Below are 23,670 nucleotides of genomic sequence, written 5' to 3' on the forward strand. Positions count from 1 at the left end.
AACTATCTGTCTATATTTGCCCATTTTTCCCCCCTATAGTCCCATTTTCTCCTCCTTTCCAAGTCACATCTACTTCTATTACTACATCTGAATGCCTTCCCTTTTTCCTCTTCTCGCTCTGGGTCCTGATAGAGTTGGAGTTCAGAGCCCTCTGGTCATCTTCTCCCGATCACTTCTCCCGCACTGGGAGGATGGACCAAAATTCTTTTTAAAAAAAATTTGTTTATGTTTATTTGTTTTCCCTGTTGTTGCCCTTGTTGCTTTTTTTTTTATTGTTGTTGTTATTGATGTCATCATTGTTGGGTAGGACAGAGAGAAATGGAGAGAGGAGGGGAAGACAGAGAGGGGGAGAGAAAGACAGACACCTGCAGACCTGCTTCACCACCTGTGAAGCGACTCTCCTGCAGGTGGGGAGCTGGGGCTGGAACCTGGATCCTTACGACCCACCGTCCTTGTGCTTTGCTCCACATGCTCTTAATCCGCTGCACTACCGCCTGACTCCCGGACCAAAATTCTTTTTGAGGTGCAGGAGGTGGGAGTTCTGGCTTCTGTAATTGCTTCTCCACTGGACATGGGCATTGGCAGGTCGATCAGTACGCGGGGGGAGGGCTTTGCGATGAAGCTATGACCGAAGCTGTTTAGCTGTTGGCAACCTCAGCTCTCCCATCCCCTGAACCCCAATTCCCCCACAGGGAATCATGTCATTCGAGGGTGCCAGGCTCAGCATGCGGAACCGGAGGAATGGCACCATGGACAGCACTCGGACCCTGTATTCCAGTGCCTCCCGGAGCACCAACGTGTCCTACAATGACAGCGTAAGTCTGCTCCCCTCACACACAGAACAGACTTGTTTATTTTACTGTGCTTTTGACATATGGAGGGTCATACCACAACTGCTCCTTTCTGAGTTCTTTTTCTCCTCAACTCTGAGTTTGTGAGATGCACGCCTTGAAAGGTGAGGTGGCTGCTATCTCCTCACTCTATCAAGTATTTGTTCAGTCTCAGGGGGGTTCTGGTTTTTTTCTTTCTAAAGCAATGCCTTTCTGAACATTCTTGGGAGTATGAGCTGCAGCTTCCCAGAAAACATTCTCTGGGAGAAAACTGGGTGGGGGAAGAGGAGCCTCTCCCTTTGGCCCTTTGATGAAGTATCCATCTGGGTTATTCTGTGACTAATGTCTAATGACATAGGAGGGGACAAAGAAGTTGTGGGCTGGACACATGGTGGAATATTACACAGCTGTAAAAAATGACAGAATCTTCTCTTTTGCTACAACATGGATGGAGCCAGAGGACTTACAGTGACTGTTAATAAGCTAGAATGAGAAGGCTTAATACCAGACGATCTCACTCATAGATGGAGTATAAAAAACAAAGCAAGGGAAAATGCAGGAGGAAACTGTAGTGGACTTTTCTGGTGGTCTATTTTTTTAAAAGTTCAGGTACTTTCATTTTTGTATTGCTGTCAGGATTGTTGGCGGGGTTTCGTGCCTGCTTGATGAATCCACCATTCCTGTGGCCACTCCCACCTTTTCTTCAGACAGAGACAGAGAGAAATAGAGGGAGATGGGGAAAAGAGAGAGGGAGAGATACAGAGAGACACCTGCAGCACTGCTTTCACTGCTTGTGAACTTCCCCCTTGCAGGTAGGGATTAGAGGCTTGAATCCGCATCCTTGCAGGTAGGGATTAGAGGCTTGAATCCGCATCCTTGCCCAAGTGTTTTTTTTGTTTGTTTCCAGAGCACTACTCACTCGTGGCTTATGGTGATGCTGGGCATTGAACCTGGGACTTTAGAGCCTTAAGCATAAAAGTCTTTGCAGAATCACTATGCTATCGCCACAGCTCTAGTGGTTTATTTATTTATCTATCTATTTAAAAATATTTATTTATTTATGTCCTTTTGTTGCCCTCGTTTTATTGTTGTAGTTATTCTTATTGTCGTCGTTGTTAGATAGGACAGAGAGAAATGGAGAGAGGAAGGGAAGACATAGAGGGGGAGAGAAAGATAAGACACCTGCAGACCTGCTTCACTGCTTGTGAAGCGACTCCCCTGCAGGTGGGGGGGCAGGGGGCATGAACCAGGATCCTTACTCCGATCCTTGCTCTTTGCACCAATTGCGCTTAACGCTCTGTGCTACCCCTGGACTCCCATGGTTTATTTTTAAAGTCTATTTCAGCTGATCCAAGGATTCATAAGAGGGAAAGTGAGAGGTGCTGAATGGGGCCTGGGAGCCCTGTGGTGGAGGGTGAGGTATACTGTCACTTATCTTGGGGGTGAAACTCTCCCAGTGACAACACCAGCCCCATAAATCTGCATGTTCTCAAAAAAGTGATAAAAAAAAATTGTGCTGGGAAAATGCAAAACTTTGTACCAAGGGTTGGGGCAGAGGAGGTGCCTTCCCAGCTCTCAGATGTCCCAGGCTATGTAGGACCACCTCGAATGCATCGTGAACTTTCTGGTCCAGAAGAGAAACTCTTCCCCATCCCATCTGCCCTCCCTTACTCTAAGAAGTGAAGATTATTTCCTTTTCTTTTTAAAAGATATTTTAATTTTTAATTATTGTTTTTAATTTCTTTATTGGGGAATTAATGTTTTACATTTGACAGTAAATACAATAGTTTGTACATACATAACATTTCTCAGTTTTCCACATAACAATACAACCCCCACTAGGTCCTCTGTCATCCTATTCCAGGACCTATACTCTGCCTCCTACCCACCCCAGTCTTTTACTTTGGTGCAATACGCCAATTCCAGTTCGGGTTCTACTTGCGTTTTCTCTTCTGATCTTGTTTTTCAACTTCTGCCTGAGAGTGAGATCATCCCATATTCATCCTTCTGTTTCTGACTTATTTCACTCAACATGATTTTTTTCAAGTTCCATTCAAGATCGGCTGAAAACAGTGAAGTCACCGTTTTAAAAGATATTTTTAACTTTACTTATTTGATTTGACAGGACAGAGCACAATTGAGAGGGAAGATGGCAGAGAGACAGAAAGACACCTGCCACACTGCTTTCCTCTTGCAGCTGGGGACCAGGGGCTTGAACCCAAGTCCTTCCACATGCTAACACATGCACTTAGGTGGGCCACCACCAGGCCCCGACTGTTTCATTTTCTAACTATGTATAATCAGAACAGGACATATGTTATCTTAATGTTTCACCCTTCCCCCCTTCCCACCCAGGGGCCTCCCGGGAAGACAGTTCCTGCTTGGTTGTCTCCTGACAGTCACTTCACCTTGTAGAGACGGTTCAGCTGCTTATCTGAGCCCCTAAGCTGCTAAGGAACCCGCAGAGCATTGTGAGCAAGGTCACATCTACAGAACAGCATGCACCAAACCGGGCCCCTAGCCTAGAAAGCAGAGTCCCTCCTCCCCTTCCCCACCGGCCGTGGCTCCACCCTCCCCTTCTTCCCTTAGCCATTCATGATAAGGCTGGGAATCTGTGTGTCCAATCCGTGGAGAGCAGGGTAATTGCAAAAAGTCTTAAATGCTCCCTGTTGTCTCCAGCCTGCACGCGCCAACATGGCGGGTCCAGGTGGGGCACATGCCCTATTCTGCAGAATCGAATAAATTTTCTTGCTTCCTGTCTTTCTCAAGTTTCCCAGCTGCATTCTTGGGATGAACTGGTAAATGTATTTCTTTTCTTTTTCTTTTAAACTTTATTTATTTTATCTGATAGAACAGAGAGAAATTGAGAGGGGAGGAGAGTTAGAGAGGGACAGAGAGACACCTGCGGCAGCACTGTGTCACCACTAGTGAAGCTTTCCCCCTGCAGGTGGGGACCGGGAGTTTGAACCTGGGTCTTTATGCATGGTAATACATGCACTTAATCAGATGTGTCACCACCCAGCTGTCTGGCAGCCCTCACGTAAATATATTTCTTTTTTTTTTTTTTAATTTTTTAATATTTATTTATTTATTTATTCCCATTTGTTGTCCTTGTTGTTTTATTGTTGTAGTTATTATTGATGTCATTGTTGTTGGATAGGACAGAGAGAAATGGAGAGAGGAGGGGAAGACAGAGGGGGGAGAGAAAGATAGACACCTGCAGACCTGCTTCACCGCCTGTGGGGAGCCGAGGGCTTGAACCAGGATCCTTATACCGGTCCTTGCGCTTTGCGCCACCTGTGCTTAACCCACTGCGCTACCACCCAACTCCTGTAAATATATTTCTAACGTTATTGTGCTCAGCTGGTGACAGTCTCACAGAGTGGGGACAGGGACTTAGGGCCGGCTGGCCTTGGTGTCAGCTGCTGACTTGGGAGGCCACTCTTCCAGGCAGAGGCCTGAGACCAAGACTCCCAGAGTCCAGTGAGCTGCAGGAAGTGCCTATGGGCATCTGGACACTCTTCTGCCACAGAACAGCTCTCAGGGCTGAAAGCTTTGCAGCCACTCACGGGACAGAGCTATGTCTCCCTCCATTGGGGATGTGGGAATGGGGGGGCGCTCACTTAAAAAACATTGTATTTATTTTATTTTAACGAAATAGATAAGAGACAAAGACCAGAGTACTGATCAGCTCTGACTTATGGTGATGCTGGGCATTGAACCTGGGACCATGGAGTCTCGGGCATGAGAGTCTTTTGCAGAACCACTATGCTGTCACCCCAGCTCCATGGAGCAATTTTCTTCCTAACCTGACTCCAGGCCACAAGACCTGAGATTTTGACATTCACCTATATTCAGTGTCAATTATCTTTAATTTTTTTCACCTGGTGGCTATATAATAGGATTTCTTATTTTTTTTTATTTTTTATTTTTGGAGAGAAAGATAGAAGAGAGAAAGGTTGAAAGGCAGAGGAAGAGAGAGAGAGAGAGAGAGAGAGAAAGAGAGAGAAAAAGAACTCAACATCTCCACAACATCCATAAAACTTCTCTGGTGTCATTGATGGTGCTCCCGTGTGGAGCTGGGGACTAAACCCAGGACTTTGAATACTGGTAGGTATGCACTCTACTGGGTGAACCATCAATTTTTCTTTATTAATTTAACAATAGTGTACCAGTTTTGGAGTAGTGTCCATCTATATTTGTGTACACGTGTGTATAAGACTTGACTACTAGAATTCTAGGTCCCATGGAAGTTTTTATTTTGTGTGTGTGCGTGCACGCGCGGGCAGTTTGACTTCCTAGTTATCGAGGAGGCAAAGTTTCTTTTTCACGCCTCTGTGGATTATTTGTGTGTGTCTTCTTTTATGCAGTGACTGCCCAAATCTCTTGCCGTTTTTATTCTACTAGACTGTTGTACTCATCGTGATTTATGGTCCTTTAGAGATTATTGTGACCAGTTCTGTGGTGATCAGTCAATACTGCAAATATCTTCACCCCCTGTGAGGAGTCTAGTGATTTGTAAATGATTGTTTTCATCTGACTCTGAATAGCTTGCTCCTGCCTATGTGAGGGACATTTTGGGCTGTAAAGACTTTGGATGTTTACCAGATCTTCCATGCTGCCTTGCCCAAGAGGGCACAGATCAAACTCTGGAAGGAGTTTGTGCAGTAGATCTCCTTTCAAAAAGCAAGCCTAAGAAGACTGAGACTCTGTGCCGATAATTATTTATGTCTAACGACCGGTGAGTGTGGACATTCTCCCAGTAGCCCTAGAGACGGAATACATCACATGTATATGTGTCTCATGACATTTGTTACAAGATAACTCCAAGAAACTTCTAGGGAAAAGTTGGATTTTAGTTACAAAAATTTGAATGCACGATTGTGCACTGAAAATGGGTTCATAAATAAAACTCTTGAAAGGGCTTTAGATCACTTTTCCTGTTCACCAGTAACAGCTGAGGGTGAGTCTAAATCTGTGACATCTTGCTCCATCTTATTTCTCCAAAGGATCTGGCGAATTTTATTCAAGCAAATTTTAAGAAACGGGAATGTGTCTTCTTTACCAAAGATTCCAAGGCCACGTAAGCAACTCCTTTCCCTCTGTCTTTCATGTGAGAACATAATTTTTTTTTTTTTAATCTTAGTGGGGAATTAATGGTTTATAGTCGACAGCAAAATATAATAGTTTGTACATGGGTAACACTTCCCAGTTTTCCACGTAACAATTCACCCCCCAATAGGTCCCCCTCTGTCATCGGGGAACATAAATTATTATTAGAAATGTTTTTTAAATTTTTTAATATTTATTTATCCCCTTTTGTTGCCCTCGTTTTTTTTTTTTATTGTTGTAGTTATTGATGTCCTTGTTGTTGGATAGGACAGAGAAAAATGGAGAGAGGAGGGGAAGACGGGGAGGGGGAGAGAAAGACAGACACCTGCAGACCTGCTTCACCGCCTGTGAAGCGACTCCCCTGCAGGTGGGGAGCCGGGGGCTCCAACCAGGATCCTTACGCCGGTCCTTGCATTTTGTGTCATGTGTGCTTAACCCGCTGCGCTACCGCCCGACTCCCCTATTAGAAATGTTTTATTGATTGAGTGATTGGATAGAGACAGAAGGCGACTGAGATGGAAGGAGGAGAAAAAGAGGGGCAGAGAAAGAGAAGACACTTGCAGCACTGCTTTACCACTTGTGAAGCCCCGCCTTCCACTTCCCGTATGTGAGAACTAAGGACTTGAACCCAAGTCCATGTGAATAGGAATGTGTACATGCAACTGGATGTGCGGCTGCCTGCTTCTGAAAACAAATTATTAACCTTTTTTTTTTATGACAAAGTCTCCCTAGGTCATTACTAAAGCTGTTTTCATTTCTCTGAAATTGTGTGAGCAGGAAGAATTTGGCAAGCGGCTGTGCTTGGTGACTAGAACGCAGATACCTTTATGCTGTTCTTAAAAATGTATTCCATTGATTTCCTATAGGAAGTGGGGGTGGGGGTAGACAGCATAATGGTTATGCAAAGAGACTCTCATGCCTGAGGCTCCAAAGTCCCAGATTCAATCCCTGACACCACCATAAACCAGAGCTGAGCAGTGCTCTGGTAAAAAAAAAAAAAAAAAAAAAAAAAAAAAATATATATATATATATATATATATGGAGAGAGGGAGAGAGAGAGAGAGAGACAGAGAGAAGCCAGAGCAGTTGCTGGGGATCAAACTAAGAGGCTTCAGTCATGCAAGTCTGTGCTCTACCAGCTAAACTACTGATCTGTCCTACCAAAGACACACCTGAATCTGGGGAAGCCACTGTGGTCCTCCCTCCCTTTCTTTTCGTTCCTTTCTGCCTTTCTCTTCTGCCCGGTGGTGACAGAAGAATAGAAGAGTCTAGCTCTTTTTTTAATATTTATTTATTCATTTTCCCTTTTTGTTGCCTTTGTTTTATTGTTGCAGTTATTATTGTTGTTGTTATTGATGTCTTCATTGTTGGATAGGACAGAGAGAAATGGAGAGAGGAGGGGGAGACAGAGGGGGGAGAGAAAGACAGACACCTGCAGACCTGCTTCACTGTCCATGAAGCGACTCCCCTGCAGGTGGGGAAGTGGGGGCTTGAACCGCGATCCTTATGCCGGTCCTTGTGCTTTGTGCCACCTGTGCTTAACAGCTGTGCTGCCGCCCGGCTCTCAGAGTCTAGCTATTAGCTGGATAGTTGCTGCTGTAGTTCACAACTGAACAGAGGCAACACACAGAGAAAGGCTAGAAGAATTAGCAGACATTGGGGTGTCAGAATTAGCCCTGGATCCAAGCTTGACCAGGCTGCCCGCTCACAGCATGGCCTTGAGCTAGTTGTTCTCTCTATTTTTGTTTTTGCCTCCAGGGTTATCACTGGAGCTTGGTGCCGGCACTATGGATCCACTACTTCCGGCAGCCATTTTTTCCCCTTTTTAACTATTTTTTTTTTTAACCTGAACCCTGATCCTTGCACATGGAGGTAAGTGTGCTTAACTGAGTGTGCCACTGTCCGACCCAGTTATTCTCTTTTCTGAATGATTCTCCTTATCCTATAGCTCCAGGGAAGGATATACCTTGTGAGGCAAGTTAAACATTCAGTGGGGTAAAACACAGCCAGCGTCCCATCAAGTGCGACTTTACTGTGTGGGAAGTAGCAAATAAACAGCGGAATAATGAAGAGATCTTTGTTTTGCCATGAGTATAAACGTGTTCATTGTGAGTTATTTTGGCAGTCATTATCCCAGCCTTATGTGTCCTGGTCAGATAATAATTACAACGGCAGGGGCTTGCAGAAGTAGCAATTAGGACTAGAGAGGAGGGGAGTCCAGTGACAGGATGTTGAATGAATGTGAGTCATTCCTTGTGAGTCTTCTGACAGTATGAGCTCTAGGAGTCAGCTATTTATCCCCAAATGTTAAGCTGATACATGTATATAGATATTTTGTTAAGTTATTTTACTGTCAGACGCCAGTTTGCATCCATCCACATCATCTGTCTACCCACCCACTTATCTATCCATCCATCTACTTAATTCACTTACCTATCCACCCATCTATTCATTCATTCACCCATCCACCCACCCACCCACTCACTCACCCATCTACTTAACTTATCCATCCTTCCTTTCACCCTCACTCTCTCCTTCCCTCCCTCCCTTGCACATATCCATCAATCATCCATCCATCAATGCATCAGGCACTTATCCATCCATTTGCATTCATCCAATCACCTATCTATCCATTCATCCATCTATCCACCCACTCACCTAATTTACTTACTCTTCCATCCGTCCATCTATCCATCCATCCATCCATCCATCCATCCATCCATCCATCCATCCATCCATCCTTCCCCACCTGGCATCACCATTATTTTCTGAGAGAGCAGGCTCTTTGTTAGTGATGGGAAGTGGTCACTCTGATCTTCATCTCACCTCTCAGTTGACCAGTAGCTGGGGAAGGACCTTGTGGCTGGGTCATTGTTGATGGTTCACATGGACCCTGTGTCCATATTCAGACTAGTCCCAGGGGTTGGCGAGGGCAACTAGTGACTGGCCAGGTGCAGGTGTTGTGACTGTGTGAGGGATGGGTGGTTCTGTAAAGGAAGATCAGGGACTCCTCTTAGTGGAGGGAGAAGTAGATGCAAGGTGGGGAAACCTCATAGGGCTGGACTGCAGCCCAAGTGTGCCCCCCCCAGTGAAGGGAGAAGTGGGGAGTATCCCTAATGCTGTAGCTACTGCACCACCTCCAGGGTCACAGTCAGAGCTCCTTCTGGGCTTACTCAAGGTGATGTTTGGTTTGTTCTAAGACGGATGATGATCTCTTTGCCTGGGTCCAGTGAACTTTGTCGCTCCCTGTCCCCAATGCTCTGCTCAGGGAAAACGTGTGCAAGTGTGGTTATGCCGAGAGCCAGCACATAGAGGGCACTGAAATCAACCAGAACGAGAAGTGGAATTACAAGAAGCACACCAAGGAGTTTCCCACCGACGCCTTTGGGGACATTCAGTTTGAGAGTCTGGGGAAGAAGGGGAAGGTGAGATCAGCTGTCTGTCTTCTTTTTATTTGATGCCTCTGATGATGAAGCCAAGGCCTGGTGTGAGTATGATAGCACTGCGAATAGTTTCCCCAAGCTAATTATTCATTCTTTCACTTTCTAATGCATTTAAAAATATATTTATTTACTTATTCCCTTTTGTTGCCCTTGTTGTTTTATTGTTGTAGTTATTATTGTTGTCGTTGTTGTTGGATGGACAGAGAGAAATGAAGAGAGGAGGGGGAGAGAAAGACAGACCCCTGTGGATCTGCTTTACCGCCTGTGAAGCGACTCCCCTGCAGGTGGGGAGCCAGGGCTCGAACAGGGATCCGTATGCCGGTCCTTGCGCTTTGCGCCACCTGCGCTTAACCTGCTGCGCTACCGCCCGACTCCCTAATTTTAAAGTTTTAAGGTCAACATATAGAAATGGAGAAAGAGAGGAGAGAGACACTTGCACCACTTGTGATGTTTCCCCCATCAATAGGTGGGGATCGGGGCTTTATCCTGGGTCCTTGCACATGGTAACATGTACTCTATTGGGTGAGCCACCACTCAGTCCCTTTCTCATTTGTGTATAGAGAGAAAGGAGAGGGGGAGAGACAGAGGGGGAGAGACATCACAGCGCTGCTCCACCAGCCATGGTGCTCTCTGGTGCTGTCCATGGTGCTCTCCTGTGGTACCTGGGACAGACTCCAGGGCCTCACGCACAATAGTATAAGGCATGTGCTCTATCTACTAAGTGAGCTGTCTCCCATGTCTGTGGCTTTCTACCTTAGCTGGTTATCCCACAGGCCGGCATGATTCACGCTAGCTTGAGTTCTCGTGGACAGTTCAAGACTGTCTCCAGGGGAGAGGAAGATGAGCAGGGAACCCAAGACTACTTTAGAAAGAGAGAGAGTTCTTAGAACAAGCAAAAGCTGTACTTAGGTTAGATGTAGCTGGAAAACTCAACAGTTGAATGTCTTGTCACCCATGACCTTTTGTCTCTGCAGCCTGTAGGAATTTATGGATCTTCTGCTAACCCCCTGCTCTAAAAGGCCCTACCTACCAATGCTTCTCTGATTAGTCTGGCATTCTTTTTCTCTACTTCTCTTCTTCTCTCTTCCTCCTCCTTCCTCCTCCTCTTTCTTTTCTTTTACTCTTCTTGTCCTCTCTTCTTGTTTCAATGTGGCACCAGGGCATCATGCCTAAGTGACCTCCCTGCCCTAAAAGACCCAGAGAGAAGAGAGACTTCACAGCACCACTCCACCATCCATGGAGCTTCCCTAAGTGGTATTCATGGTGCTCCTGTGTGGTGCTGGGGCTTAAACCCAGGATTCTGGGCATACACTCTTGACAGTTAAACCACCTCCCCACCCCATTGTTAGATTTTGTATCTTTGTAAGAGAGAAGAAGAAAGAGACACCAAGGCACCACTCCACCATGTGTGATGTCCTCCTTGTCTCTGTCCTTGGTGCTTTGCTGGGTCTTTCTTGGGCTGGGCTGGTCATCAAAGCAGCTTGAGAGAGGTCTGCAAAGGAGGATTTAAGGCAGTTCCTGTTTTCTGAAAGGAGAGAGGAGCTACATATCCCTTGTTTGGGACCCTAGTCCTGAGGATCCTGGTAGAGAGATGGGGAACTTTCTCATGAGCTAACTCGTCTGGGACCCTCCCAAACTATGTTCTTCTGGGCCACAGAGGAATCAGTGACCCCTTAATTAAGAGCAATACTGTTCCTGGGTTCAAAACCTTTTTGGTTCTTTTCTTTAAAATTGTCTTAAATTATATTTATTTATTGGATAGAGATCGAGAGGAAAGGATTGATAGGGAGAGGGAAATAGAGACACCTGGAGCCCTGCTTCCCTACTTGCAAAGCTTGCCCCCTGCAGGTGGAGACTGGGGTTTGAACCTGGGTCCTTGTGCACTGTAACTTGTGTGCTCAACCAGGTGCTCTACCACCCAGCCCTGAGGCCTTTTTGGCTCTTTAATAAACTACCCAAGATCTCAGCCTGTGCCTTTTCCTCTTACACCCCATTCTGGCTGGTAGCCTAGCACCACCTGCTGTCTCTCCCATGGGACCCGGGGCCCAGGAAGGTCACCCCATCTCTTGGACACCCCCTCTTCTCTGAGTCTGTCAGAGGTCCTAGGTGAACCTTATTTCCCTTCTGCTGCAAACACTTGCCAGGTGCCTTTGGGTTCAGGCCCCACCCAGGTTCTCCAGCTGCCAGGGGTCCCTGTGGTCCCTGCAGGTGACAGAGTCCCCTGATGCTTCCTCTCCTGCAGTACATCCGCCTTTCTTGCGACACGGACGCCGAGACCCTGTACGAGCTGCTGACCCAGCACTGGCACCTGAAGACGCCCAACTTGGTCATTTCAGTCACTGGCGGTGCCAAGAACTTCGCCCTGAAACCGCGCATGCGCAAGATCTTCAGCCGCCTCATCTACATCGCTCAGTCCAAAGGTGGGCACTGCCTGCGGGGCGGGGAAATGACAAATGATCCCTAAGCTGTAGTGGTCCCTCTGGAGCCGGGAAATGGCAGACGGTCCTCTGGTGGCATCTTTGCCTGGACCACTTCCAACTCTGCACGCTAGGTGTTGCGAAAGCATCACAGGCCAGACTTGTATCCACTTTTTTTTTTATTTCCAAGGGACAAGGTGAGCAGGAATGGGTTGGTGAGACTGTCCTGTGTCTCTGATAATTGTTGTTGTAATATTTTTAAACTTTATTTTTATTAGTTATTTATTTTTCCACAACCAATATTTACCATTTTGGATAGAGACAGAAAAGTTGAAAGAGAAGGGGAGATAGAGAGGAGAAAAGATAGAGGAGAAAGAGAGACACCTGCAGCGCTGCTTTGTTGCTTGTAAAGCTTCCCCCTTGCAGGTGGGGGCTGGGGGTTTGAACCCACGTCCCAACATACTAATGTGTGCGTTCAACTAACTGAGTGTGTGTGCCACCTTCTGGTCCCTCCAGTAGTTGTTCTTTAGTTCCCAGATTTCTTCTCAGCACATTGACCATCTCTTTGCTTCAGCATCTCTGAAAGCTCTCTGAGCACTCCGGGGCTTCTCAGTCACCCCTTCCCAGTCCCTGGGGTCAGATCAGGGAACCATTCCTCTGGGTGTCTGGTTCCCCTGCAACCTTGCTGGGAGACAACTGGATATTTGCTCTTCCCCCACCCCCGACTGCCCCGGGGAGCAGGTGCGTGGATACTCACTGGGGGGACCCACTATGGTCTGATGAAGAACATCGGGGAGGTGGTGAGAGACAACACCATCAGCAGGAAGTTGGAGGAGAACATTGTGGCCATTGGCATCGCGGCCTGGGGCATGGTCTCCAACAGGGACACCCTCATCCGGAACTGTGACACTGAGGTAGCACAGGGGCTCTGGAGGGAGGAGGCCGCAGGCTCAGGTGGGGGTGGGAGGTGGGGCAGGCTGGAGCCGGGAGTGGTGGGGGGGCGAAGGGCGGGAAGAGAACCAGAGCACTCAGCCAGAAATGAACCAGTGAAGAAGATTAGAAACATTAAAAAAATATATATTCTCTGAGGAGCCAGGTGGTGACATACTTAGTTAAGTGCATATGTTACCAGGGTTCAAGCTACTGGTTTCTACCTGCAAGGGTTGGGGTGAGGGAGCTTCATGAACAGTGAAGCAGGGCTGCAGGTATCTCTCTGTCTCTTTCCCTTTCTATCTCCTTTCCCCATCGCAGTTTCTCTCTGTCGCTATTCAATAAAATATCTTAAATTTCCCTGAAATATTGTCGTAGTAACTTCAGGAATGAATGGAAGTGAAATCAGCCTAGTAAGTACTGGGCATGCCTCCTGTCTGCTAGCAAATCTGAACAACTCATGGGGGTTTCTATTGTTCTATAAAACTGTAATTTTTTGAAAGCTAAGTCAAGATGAACTAGGAAGAATGAAACTGATTGCATTATTGGTGAATGAAGAGAAATTAAAACTAACTCTCAAATTGCTTTGGGCCACATGGCTTCATGCAGCAACTAAAAAAAAAAAGTCTAGTGATTATAATTCAGAAATTTTTGTCGTCTCCAGCACATGCTTGAGACTGAACCTGAGTTCTTTCTAAATTGATAGAGAAAGAGCAAGTTTGTACCTTTTCTGAAAACCAGTTGGAAGGATGTATGGAATATAAAAACTACTCATGCCATAGGTCCAATAAGCACACTTGTCAATATTTCCGTAAGAGACTTAATATTTGGACAAATGAATTACTAACCTATCTTTTATAGTAAGAATTGGCAAAAATTAAATGCCTAGGAATATTGATAATGGGAAACTTGAGGTGTGTTACTATATAAACTTTAGAGAACATCGTGACGTCATTAGAATACTATTTCCAAACACCTTTGTGGTACTATGAACAATACTTACAACTTTATTTAAATCTATAAAGGTTATTTGTTTACCTGAGGCTCTGAAGTCCTAGGTTCAATCCCCAGCACCATCATAAGTCAGAGTTGAGCAGTGCTCCGGTGTCTCTCTCTTTCTCTGTATCTTTGTCTCTGTATTTCTTTCTCACTAAAATAAAAAAGAGTTATTTGTTTCTAGGAGAGAGGGACCAGGGCACTACTGTATCTTGGCCTACACAGAGCTAGACATTAAACCTGGGATCTCGGTTCCAATTTTAAATGGAAAATGGGGAGAACCATACCAATCATTTGCTGGGCCTAGAAAAGACTTTTATAAAAACACTGAAGTTGCGATGAACTCACCGAATGATCAAAGTATAATTTTGATATTTTTTCATGTTTTCCTATGTTTTCCACTATAAGTATGAATTGTTCTTAGATAAGTACATTTCATCATTTCTATTCTTTTCATGATTCTGTTGATGATGGTCTGTTGTCTGCTCAGAGGTCAGGGGGAGACATTCGGCACACCCTGAGACTTCACAGCTAAACACCTTCGTCTGGGATGTATAGGTCAGGAATCCCTATCTTTGTGTTCCCAAAAAGCTCTTTATTCTCTGGTATTGTGTAAGGACAGACATCTAAAGATCTACTGATTGATTTTAAGAGAGTGAGCACTCTTTGGCATATACAGTTCTGGGCATCAACGGGGGCCTCAGGCATCAAGTCCTGCACTCTGTCTGCTGAGCCAACTCTCTGTTGACCAAGTGGCTAAGACTCCATCAAGTTCACTTTTTAGTCCCTAGACCCTGGCACAAATCTTGGTATATAATAAAGTTCAGGTGTTTGTGTTTGTGTGTATACCAGTCTCTACCTCTCATACAGATACACAAGTGTGTGTGTGTGTCTTTGTGTATATACATATATTTGTGTGTTCGGATAGTTAAACATATATACACATTTATGTCTGTCTTATCTATCTTTATATCTATCTATCTATCATCTATCATATGTGATATCCTTTCTTGAATGAATCTGTTCCAGTAAGTGTATTCAAAAAAGCTTTAAGATGGTGGGTCTGGAGAGAGATACCTCCCTAGGTAGTGTGTGAGCCTTGCTTATGGCCTGAGCTGAGGCCATGACGCACCTGGGATTCTATGACTGAGGAAGCCTGGGTGTCGTGAGGTTCTTCCTTCTCTTGCTCTCAATGAAAAAGCCAGCCAAGGAGCAGTGAAATCACTCATGCACAAGGCCCCCGTGACTCAAAAAAAAAAAAAAAATCCTGAACATGAACTTCATTGGAATCTGATTCTTGAACTGTTTCTCACCACGACTGTGACAGTTGGACAGGTGATCCAGCCATTTTGAGCGACACACACACACACACACACACACACACACACACACACTTTCTTTACCAGAGCATTGCTCAGTTTTGGCTTATGATGGTGCGGGGATTGAACCTGGAACCTTTGATACCTCAGGCATGAATGTCTCTTTGCATAACCATTATGTTATCTCCCCACCTCCCACCCCAACCCATCCCTTCATATTTCAGTGAAGGTGTATGCCATAAAATCCCTACGGCCCCAGCTGGAAGGGCACCTGCTTTGCCAGACATGATACAGGTTTGAACCTGAGCCCCACTGCACTGGAGTAGGGAGGAGAGCTTTGGTGCTGGGGTGACTTTCTCTCTCTCCCTCTGTCTCTCTGTCTTTCTATATGAAAAGTTATCCTGAAGAGGTAAGGTCACAGCAGTGACAAAAATTTTTAAAAATCTCTTAAGACCCAGGCCAGATATTGCCATACCTGGTTAACCACACATACTACAATGAGTAAGGATCTAGGTTCAAACCCCTGGCCCCCACTTGTGGGGGAAAGCTTTGAGAACAGTGAAGCAGGCCTGTAGGTGTCTCTTTCTCTTTCCCTCTCTATCTCCTCCTTCCCTCTTGATTTCTGACTGTCTTTAGTCAATCAATCAATCAATAAATAAAAATAATAATAAACAAATTAATACTTTTTTCTTAAGACCTTCCAAACCCAGGAGCTTGGGAGGAAGCATCCCTACAGCTCAGCCCAGTGGATCAGCGTTAACGTGGTCATGTGCGAATGTCTTTCCGGTCATGGCCGGCAGGTAAAGCCGCCAAAACATGCTTCTCTGTGCTCCCCAGGAGTACTTCTCAGCTCAGTACATCATGGACGACTTCAAGAGGGACCCTTTGTACATCCTGGACAACAACCACACGCACCTGTTGCTGGTGGACAATGGCTGCCACGGCCACCCTGCGGTGGAGGCGAAGCTCCGGAACCAGCTGGAGAAGTACATCTCCGAGCGCACCATCCAAGGTCAGCCACTAGGAGCGGGTCCCGGGACAGGCAGATGGGGAGGGCAGGAGCATCCCCGCCACCACCTGCCACCTGCCACCTGCCACTCCCAGTCACTGCCTGGAGCAGGCTGGTCAGCCCATCTACTACCTGACCAGGTCCTACTGCCAAAGAAATCAAAGAACTGTGCTTTCTCCATTTCATCTTATCTTATCTCGTCTCATCTCATCTCATCTTATCTTATCTTATCTTATCCTACAGAGACACACCCCTCACATTTAATGAGCCAAGAGTCAAGTATGTGGGATTTACAGCTGTCACCTCCTTCTCTGAGCTCCTACTCTGACTCTCCCTTGAGGTAAGTATTTCTGATGACCCCAAATTAACTTTTGCCTTTTTTTTTTTCTCTAAATAGATTCCAACTACGGTGGCAAGATCCCCATTGTGTGCTTTGCTCAAGGAGGTGGGAAAGAGACTTTGAAAGTGAGTCTTGGTTGGGTTTTCTAAAAGGTCAACTATCAAGCCCACTCAGTCAATTTTTTTTTTTGGGGGGAGGGTTGATCTAAGCAGTCCGTTTCTTTATTTTATAGCCATTTGGAAGCATTTTCCCATCATACAGTGTTCTAGCAGCCCCTGGTTGTTCCCTCCCCCCACCACACAGCAGAGGGGGCTCAGGAAGGGAATTTGAGAGGAGATGAAGAGCCTGTATACTGTATATATATATATATATATATATAATTTATAAAAAGGAAACATTGACAAAACCATAGGATAAGGGGTACAACTTCGTACAATTCCCACCACCAGACCTCCGTATGCCATCTCCTCCCCTGGTAGCCTTCCTCTTCTTTACCCCTCTGGTAGTATGGACCCAAGATCGTGGGATGCAGAAGGTTGAAGGTCTGGCTTCTGTAATTGTTTCCCCGCTGAACATGGGCGTTGACAGGTCGATCCATACTCCCAACCTGCCTCTCTCTTTCTCTAGTGGGGAAGGGCTCTGGGTAGGCGGAGCTCCAAGGCACATCGGTGGGGTTGTCTGTCGGGGAAGTCTGGTAGCATCCTACTAGCATCCGGAACCTGGTGGCTGAAAAGATTGTTAACGTACAAAGCCAAACAAATTGTTGAACAATCATGGACCTAAAGGCTGGAATAGTGCAGATGAAGTGTTGGGGGGGGGGGTACTCCTTTTTGTCAATAGCTACTAGCTAGTAGGCGTATTTTAGTTATATTTCAAAGTGCCTGTAGCTATACTAGTGTTTTTTGTTTGTTTTTTGCCTGAGCCTGAAATCTGATATGCAGGTGGATCCCAGTTATTGTCTGGGGAGATGATGTCATGTCCAGGGAAAAGGACCAGAAAGCTGGATCAGGGAAAGAGTAGCTCCCTAATATGGGAAAGGGGTATAAGTATTGTTGGCTATAAACCCCATCGATTTAATGTGGAGCCTGTATACTTTGTGATGGCTTTGACCCTCAACTGGCTAAAAGGAAAGGTTGACGTTAATCTCTGCAACTTAAAGTTTGAAAAACTATGGCTACCTGTTTGAGCACACATGTTACCAGGCACGAGGACCCTGGTTTGAGCCCCTAGTCCCCACCTGAGGGGGGGGGGTTGTAGGAGGTGAAGCAGGGCTGCCGGTGTCTCTCTTTCTCTTTCTCTGTCTCCCCCTACCCTCTTGATTTCTAACTGTCTCTATCCAATAAATAAAGCTAATAAAAATTAATTTAAAACATGACTATCTATCTACATAGAAATGGCTCGTGATCTCTCTCTCACTCTTTCTCTCCCCCCACTCAAACACACACTCTGCCCACAATAGCTTCCTAGAGCATTTTTATCTACATGTATCTGGGTGTGTAAAGAGTCCACCCGCATGAAGAAATACCAAACCCCAAGTGATTCTGAGATCCTGGAGATCTTGAATGATTTCATACTCATAGCACTGGCTACCTGAGCAGGAATTCTGCTTCCATCCCTTCTTGCCAAATGCTGGGCTTTTGTTTTGATTTCACCAAAAAAAAAAAAGTGAGAGATAATAAATAATCCATTTTTTTTTAAAAAAAGCATCTGGTCTGTGCTTGAAGGCACAAGCACCATTCAAGACATTTCTGGATAGCAATTTAATCCCCCGTTAGTTTCCTTTCACACTTCCCTTGTACTGCTTTAACTCTACTTCCAGAGCTGGATTATAAATGACCAAAATCTTTGATCCTTTCCCTCCTTCCCTGGGGTATAACCAAGAGTTACCAGTCATTTCTGAAAAGGTTATTCGTAAACTCACACCCTAGCAGGTGGCTTTGTCTACTTTCTAGAATCAAGAGTTTTTTCATTCATTCCCTCATTTATTCATTCATTCCCTCATTTATTCGTTCATTCCTTCATTTATTCATTCCCTCATTCACTGATCAGCAGTATTTATCAAGCACCTATTGTGAGATTTGTTGTTGAGAACATCAAAAAATGAGAATGGTTTCATGTAAGATGTCTCAGGGAAATCTTAGGAATTGATGGTTCAGTGTGAACTTGTCAGTGTGTACTTATTTCAGGCAACCACGGAGCAGAAGGCTGGAGAGAAAGGAATCACAGGCTGGTTGCCTTTAAGAGCACTCTCTCTCTTAAATTGTAGATTTAAAAATATTTATTTGTTATTCTTTAATTTGCCAGGACAGAGAGGGAAGGGGAGACAGAGAAAAAGAGACCCCTGTAGCACTACTTCACTGCTTATGAAGCTTCCCCTCTGCAGGTGGGGACTGGGGCCTTGAACCCAGGTCCTTGCACCATGGTAACGTGCACTTAATCAGCCACCACCAGCACCACCACCACCAACCCCTAGTTTGCTTCTGGATGAAAAGAACAAATCCTCCCCCCCAAGAGATGTGGCCCCATTCAGTGAACATCAATGAACACCCTGACCCTGAGTCCTGCCTGTCTTGTTTGTCTCCCTCCCTGCCCTGCTCTCTGTGTCCTCCCACAGGCCATCAACACCTCTGTCAAGAGCAAGATCCCTTGTGTGGTGGTGGAGGGCTCGGGGCAGATAGCTGACGTGATCGCCAGCCTGGTGGAGGTGGAGGACATCCTGACCTCCTCCATCATCAAGGAGAAGCTGGTGCGCTTCTTGCCACGCACGGTGTCCCGGCAGCCTGAGGAGGAGACTGAGAACTGGATCAAGTGGGTGAGTAGCAAAGGCACAGGCAGAGGGGGCAGGGGGGGGGGCTCTGCACTGAGAGCAGGGTCCTTCCAGGAGAGGAGTCCATGCAGGAGATGAGTAGAGGGTGATAAAGGGGAAGGGGCAGTACTGGGACAGTGCACTTCCTGGCAGGATGGGAGTGGGCAGATGAGCGATAGAAGGGGAAAGGGCAGAGGGGGAGAGAGAGAGAGAGGGAGAGAGAGAGATGGGGGAGAAAGGGAGAGAAAGGGAGGGAGAGAAAGGGAGGGAGAGAAGGAGAGGGAGAAGGAGGGGAGAGAGAGAGAGGGAGAGAAGGAGAGGGAGAGGGAGAGGGAGGGAAGAGAGAGAGGGGGAGAGGGAGAGGGAGGGGAGTTAGAGAGAGGGAGAGAAAGGGAGAGAGAGAAGGAGAGGGAAAGGGAGAGGGAGAAGGAGGAGAGAGAGAGAGAGAGAGAGAGAGACTGTTCTCCAGTTCCAGTCCAAAGTCTGATTTGATGGTTTAGCCGTATCCACTGTACTTGGATTGCTTTGGTCCTGTGGTAACTGTTGTTGCTATGGTCCCCAGGTGGTGTTGTCATGGCAATTGTGAAACATCACTGGAACCACTGCATAGTGTCTAGTCTTTCTCCCTGTGTTTCCTTTTCCCTCTCTTCTCTTCCCCTCTCTTCCCCTTTACTTTATTTTCCTGCTTTTCCTTTCTTCCCTCTCCTGTGCCCCGTTTCCACCCCTCCTCCTTATCAGCAGGTCCTTGTACATGTAAAAAGGCCACAGCTATTCAGATAGACAGAGAAAGGGTGCTGGCCAGGGGCCCATTTTGTAGGGGTCACACAGGACCATGCGCAGGGGCCCAGATTCGAATCTCTGGCCACCACATGGGAGTTCCTCCATCAGGGAAGATTCGGGAACAGGGATGTGCTGCTTCAGTGTCTCTCTTTCACTTGCTATCTCTACGCCTTTCACTTTCTATCTATAAAAAGAAAAAACAACACAAGTCGAACCTGAAATGGAATTGGCGTATTGCACCAAAGTAAAAGACTCTGGGGTGGGTGGGTGGGGAGAATACAGGTCCATGAAGGGTGATAAATGACATAGTGGGGGTTGTACTGTTAAATGGGAGACTGGGGAATGTTATGCATGTACAAACTATTGTATTTACTGTTGAATGTAAAACATTAATTCCCCAATAAAGAAATAAATTATTAAAAAAAAAAAAAAAGAAAAAAAAAGGTCACCAGAAGGAGGGGTGGAACTCTATGGGCACTGAGCCTCAGAGATAATTCTGATGTCAAAAAGGAAGGAAGGAAAGAAAGAAGGAAGGAAGGAAGGAAGGAAGGAAAGAAAGGAAACAAAAGGGGCTTGGTGCTGGCAATGTGGTGGTTAAGTGCACATGTCACCTTGTACAAGGACCTGAGTTCAAGCCCCTGGTCCCCGCCTGCAGAGGGAAGGCTGCATGAGTGGTGAGGCAGTGCTGCAGACGTCTGCCTGCATCTCTTCTCTACCCGCCCCACCTCCATTTCTCTCTGGCCTATTAAAAATACAAGGAAAGCAAGAAAGTTTAAAAGAAAAGAAAGTTGAGGGCCCAGGTGGTGGCGCACCTGGTTGAGCGCACATGCTACAGTGCACGAAGACCCGGGTTTGAGTCCCCCGGTCCCCACCTGCAGGGAAAGCTTTGTGAGTGGTGAAGCAGGTCTGCAGGTGTCTTTGTCTCTCTCCCTTCTCCTCTCAATTTCTGGCTGTCTATCCAGTAAATAAATAAAGATAAAATTTAAAAAAAGAAAAGAAAGTTGAAAGAAACAAAGAAAAGGGTGGGGGGTAGAAAGCATAATGGTTATGCAAACAGACTCTCAAGCCTGAGGCTCCATCAAATCCCAGGTTCAATCCCCCACACCACCATTAGCCAGAGCTGAGCAGTGCTCTGGTAAAAAAAAAAAAAAAAAAAAAGAAGCAGAGAAAAAATAAAGCAAGAAAGAGAAGGGCCTCGTGCCGGCTTGCCTGTAGAGCACACACACACCACACCCGTGGCCCCACGCTCGCCCGTGGCCCCAGCCTGCAAGGGTGAAGCCATGCCGCAGGTGTCTCTTCTTCTGCCTGTCTCTCCCTAGATACTTCTCTTTGCCTCTCAATCTCTTCTTTAAATCTTTATTTATCTATTCAACAGAGACAGCCAGAAATTGAGAGGGAAGGGGGAGATAGAGAAGAAGAGAAACAGAGAGATTCCTGCAGCCCTGCTTCGCCACTCACAAAGCTTTCCCCCTGTAGATGGGGACTGGGGGCTCGAACCTGGGTCCTTGTGCACTGTACCATGTGCACTCAACCAGGTGCGCCACCACCCGGCCCCGCCTCTCAGTCTCTGTGATGACTGCCAGTGACTGACCCAGTGCTGTTGCATTCCTCATGGGGTACCAGGGCTTCCAAGCTGGCCCACACATTTGACAGAAACTGGCTCTAGCCAGTGAATGATATCTTGGGCCTGATGTGATTTTTCTGTTACCGTGGCTGTGGGGTTTCATGCTGCTCTGTGGCTTTGGAGCTGAGCTCTGGCCCACGCCGGTCGGTCTGCTGGCTGTGTCTGATGCCCCCCACAAGTTCAGTGACTCCTTTCACCTCCATCTGTCCCGCTTCCAGCAGTCTACCGTGCTTGTGGTGGAAACACCCGTGAATTCACATGCACAGTTGTTGTGGTTTTCTGCTGCCCTGGTCTCATTTATTCACTCATGACGCCAGCGCAGAAGTTAGCCACTTTGGGACCAGGTGCTGGGGGTGTGGGCCAGTGTCTGAGGCTCCTTCATGTGTGGCTTTTTAACAACTAGCTTTAAAAAAAAAGAAGAGGTCCTGGGGACTGGGCAGTGGCACACCCGGTTAAGCGCATATAGCACGAAGCTCAAGGACCCAAGCAAGGATCTGGGTTTGAACCCCTGGGGATGCTTCTCGAGTGGTAAAGCAGGTCTGCAGGTGTCTGTCTTCCTCTCTTCTCTCTGCCTCCCCTCATCTCTCCATTTCTCTCTGTCCTATCCAATAAAAAGAGAAAATGGCTGCCAGGAGCAGTTTATTCGTAGTGCAGACACCGAGCCCCAGCGATAACCCTGGAGGCAAAAAAAAAAAAAAGGTCCTTACCAGAAGAGAGGGATGGATGTGCCTCCTCCCAACACTGATTGGCCAACAGCTTTGTTCTCTGAATGTTGGCAGCTCAAAGAGATTCTCGAAAGCTCTCACCTCCTAACAGTGATTAAAATGGAGGAAGCTGGGGACGAGATTGTGAGCAACGCTATTTCCTACGCTCTTTACAAAGGTGAGTCAGAGCTGCTCCTCTCAATGGTGCAGCTTTTTTTTTTTTTTTTAGTGGGGGGGAGCAGGGGAGTCAGCCCATTTAAAAAAAATTGTGATTACTGGTGGTTTACCTTACAGGGTATATACTTCCACATCACACCCACCATCAAAGGTCTGTGTCCCCACGCTCCCAGTGGGAAACACCAAATTCTCACCAGGTCTTGGAGGCAGTTTGTTTACTTCTGATTATTATTGTTATTATTATTGCTGCAAGTTCATGTGTTTCAATTCTCTAGATCCCACATATGAGTGAACCCATCCAGCAATTGTCTTTCATCTCTATACTTGTTTCTCTAAGCATCATCACCTCCTGTTCCATCCACTTTGTCGCAAAGGACAGAATATCATCTTTTTGATTGCAGAGTAGTATTTCATGGACTATATGTCCCATAACTTCTTTTTTTTTTTTTTTTTCCCTCCGCCCAATCTCCATATCCCACCCCCTCCCCCGATAGCTTTCCCATTCTCTATCCCTCTGGGAGCATGGACCCAGGGTCATTGTGGGTTGCAGAAGGTAGAAGGTCTGGCTTCTGTAATTGCTTCCTCGCTGAACATGGGCGTTGACTGGTCGGTCCATACTCCCAGTCTGCCTCTCTCTTTCCCTAGTAGGGTGGGTCTCTGGGGAAGCTGAGCTCCAGGACATATTGGTGGGGTCTTCAATCCAGGGAAGTCTGGCCGGCATCCTGATGACACCTGGAACCTGGTGACTGAAAAGAGAGTTAACATACAAAGCCAAAAAAATTGTTGAGCAATCATGGACCCAAAGCTTGGAAAAGTGGAGAGGAAGTATTAGGGAGGTACTCACTGCAAACTCTAGTATACTTCTGCTTTCTTACTTTGGTGCCATACTCCAAACTCAGTCAATTTCTGCTTTGCATTTCTACTTCTTTTTTTTTTTTTTACATGCATAACATTCCACAGATTCCCATTTAACAATACAACCCCCACTATTTCATTCATCATTTTTCATGGACCTGTATTCTCCCCACCCACCCACCCACCCCAGAGTCTTTTACTTTGGTGTAATACTCCAATTCCATTTCAGGTTCGACTTGTGTTTTCTTTTCTAATCTTGTTTTTCAACTTCGGCCTGAGAGTGAGATCATCCCGTATTCATCCTTCTGTTTCTGACTTATTTCACTCA

General features: G+C 46.3%; 1 protein-coding gene across 1 annotated transcript in view; it reads left to right on the forward strand.

Annotated features, from left to right (window-relative positions):
• Window positions 1-698: 698 nt before the first annotated feature.
• TRPM8 (transient receptor potential cation channel subfamily M member 8) overlaps window positions 699-23,670 on the forward strand; it is a 67,559-nt gene continuing 44,587 nt past the window's right edge. The window contains exons 1-9 of the mRNA XM_007519641.2: window positions 699-815; window positions 5,840-5,913; window positions 9,211-9,367; window positions 11,628-11,805; window positions 12,544-12,716; window positions 15,885-16,059; window positions 16,454-16,521; window positions 19,011-19,208; window positions 22,386-22,488. Of these exons, the coding sequence (XP_007519703.2) occupies window positions 699-815; window positions 5,840-5,913; window positions 9,211-9,367; window positions 11,628-11,805; window positions 12,544-12,716; window positions 15,885-16,059; window positions 16,454-16,521; window positions 19,011-19,208; window positions 22,386-22,488 (1,243 nt within the window). The remainder of the gene's footprint in view (window positions 816-5,839; window positions 5,914-9,210; window positions 9,368-11,627; window positions 11,806-12,543; window positions 12,717-15,884; window positions 16,060-16,453; window positions 16,522-19,010; window positions 19,209-22,385; window positions 22,489-23,670) is intronic.

The sequence above is a fragment of the Erinaceus europaeus genome, chromosome 7, assembly GCF_950295315.1.
Source record: "Erinaceus europaeus chromosome 7, mEriEur2.1, whole genome shotgun sequence".
NCBI lineage: Eukaryota > Metazoa > Chordata > Mammalia > Eulipotyphla > Erinaceidae > Erinaceus > Erinaceus europaeus.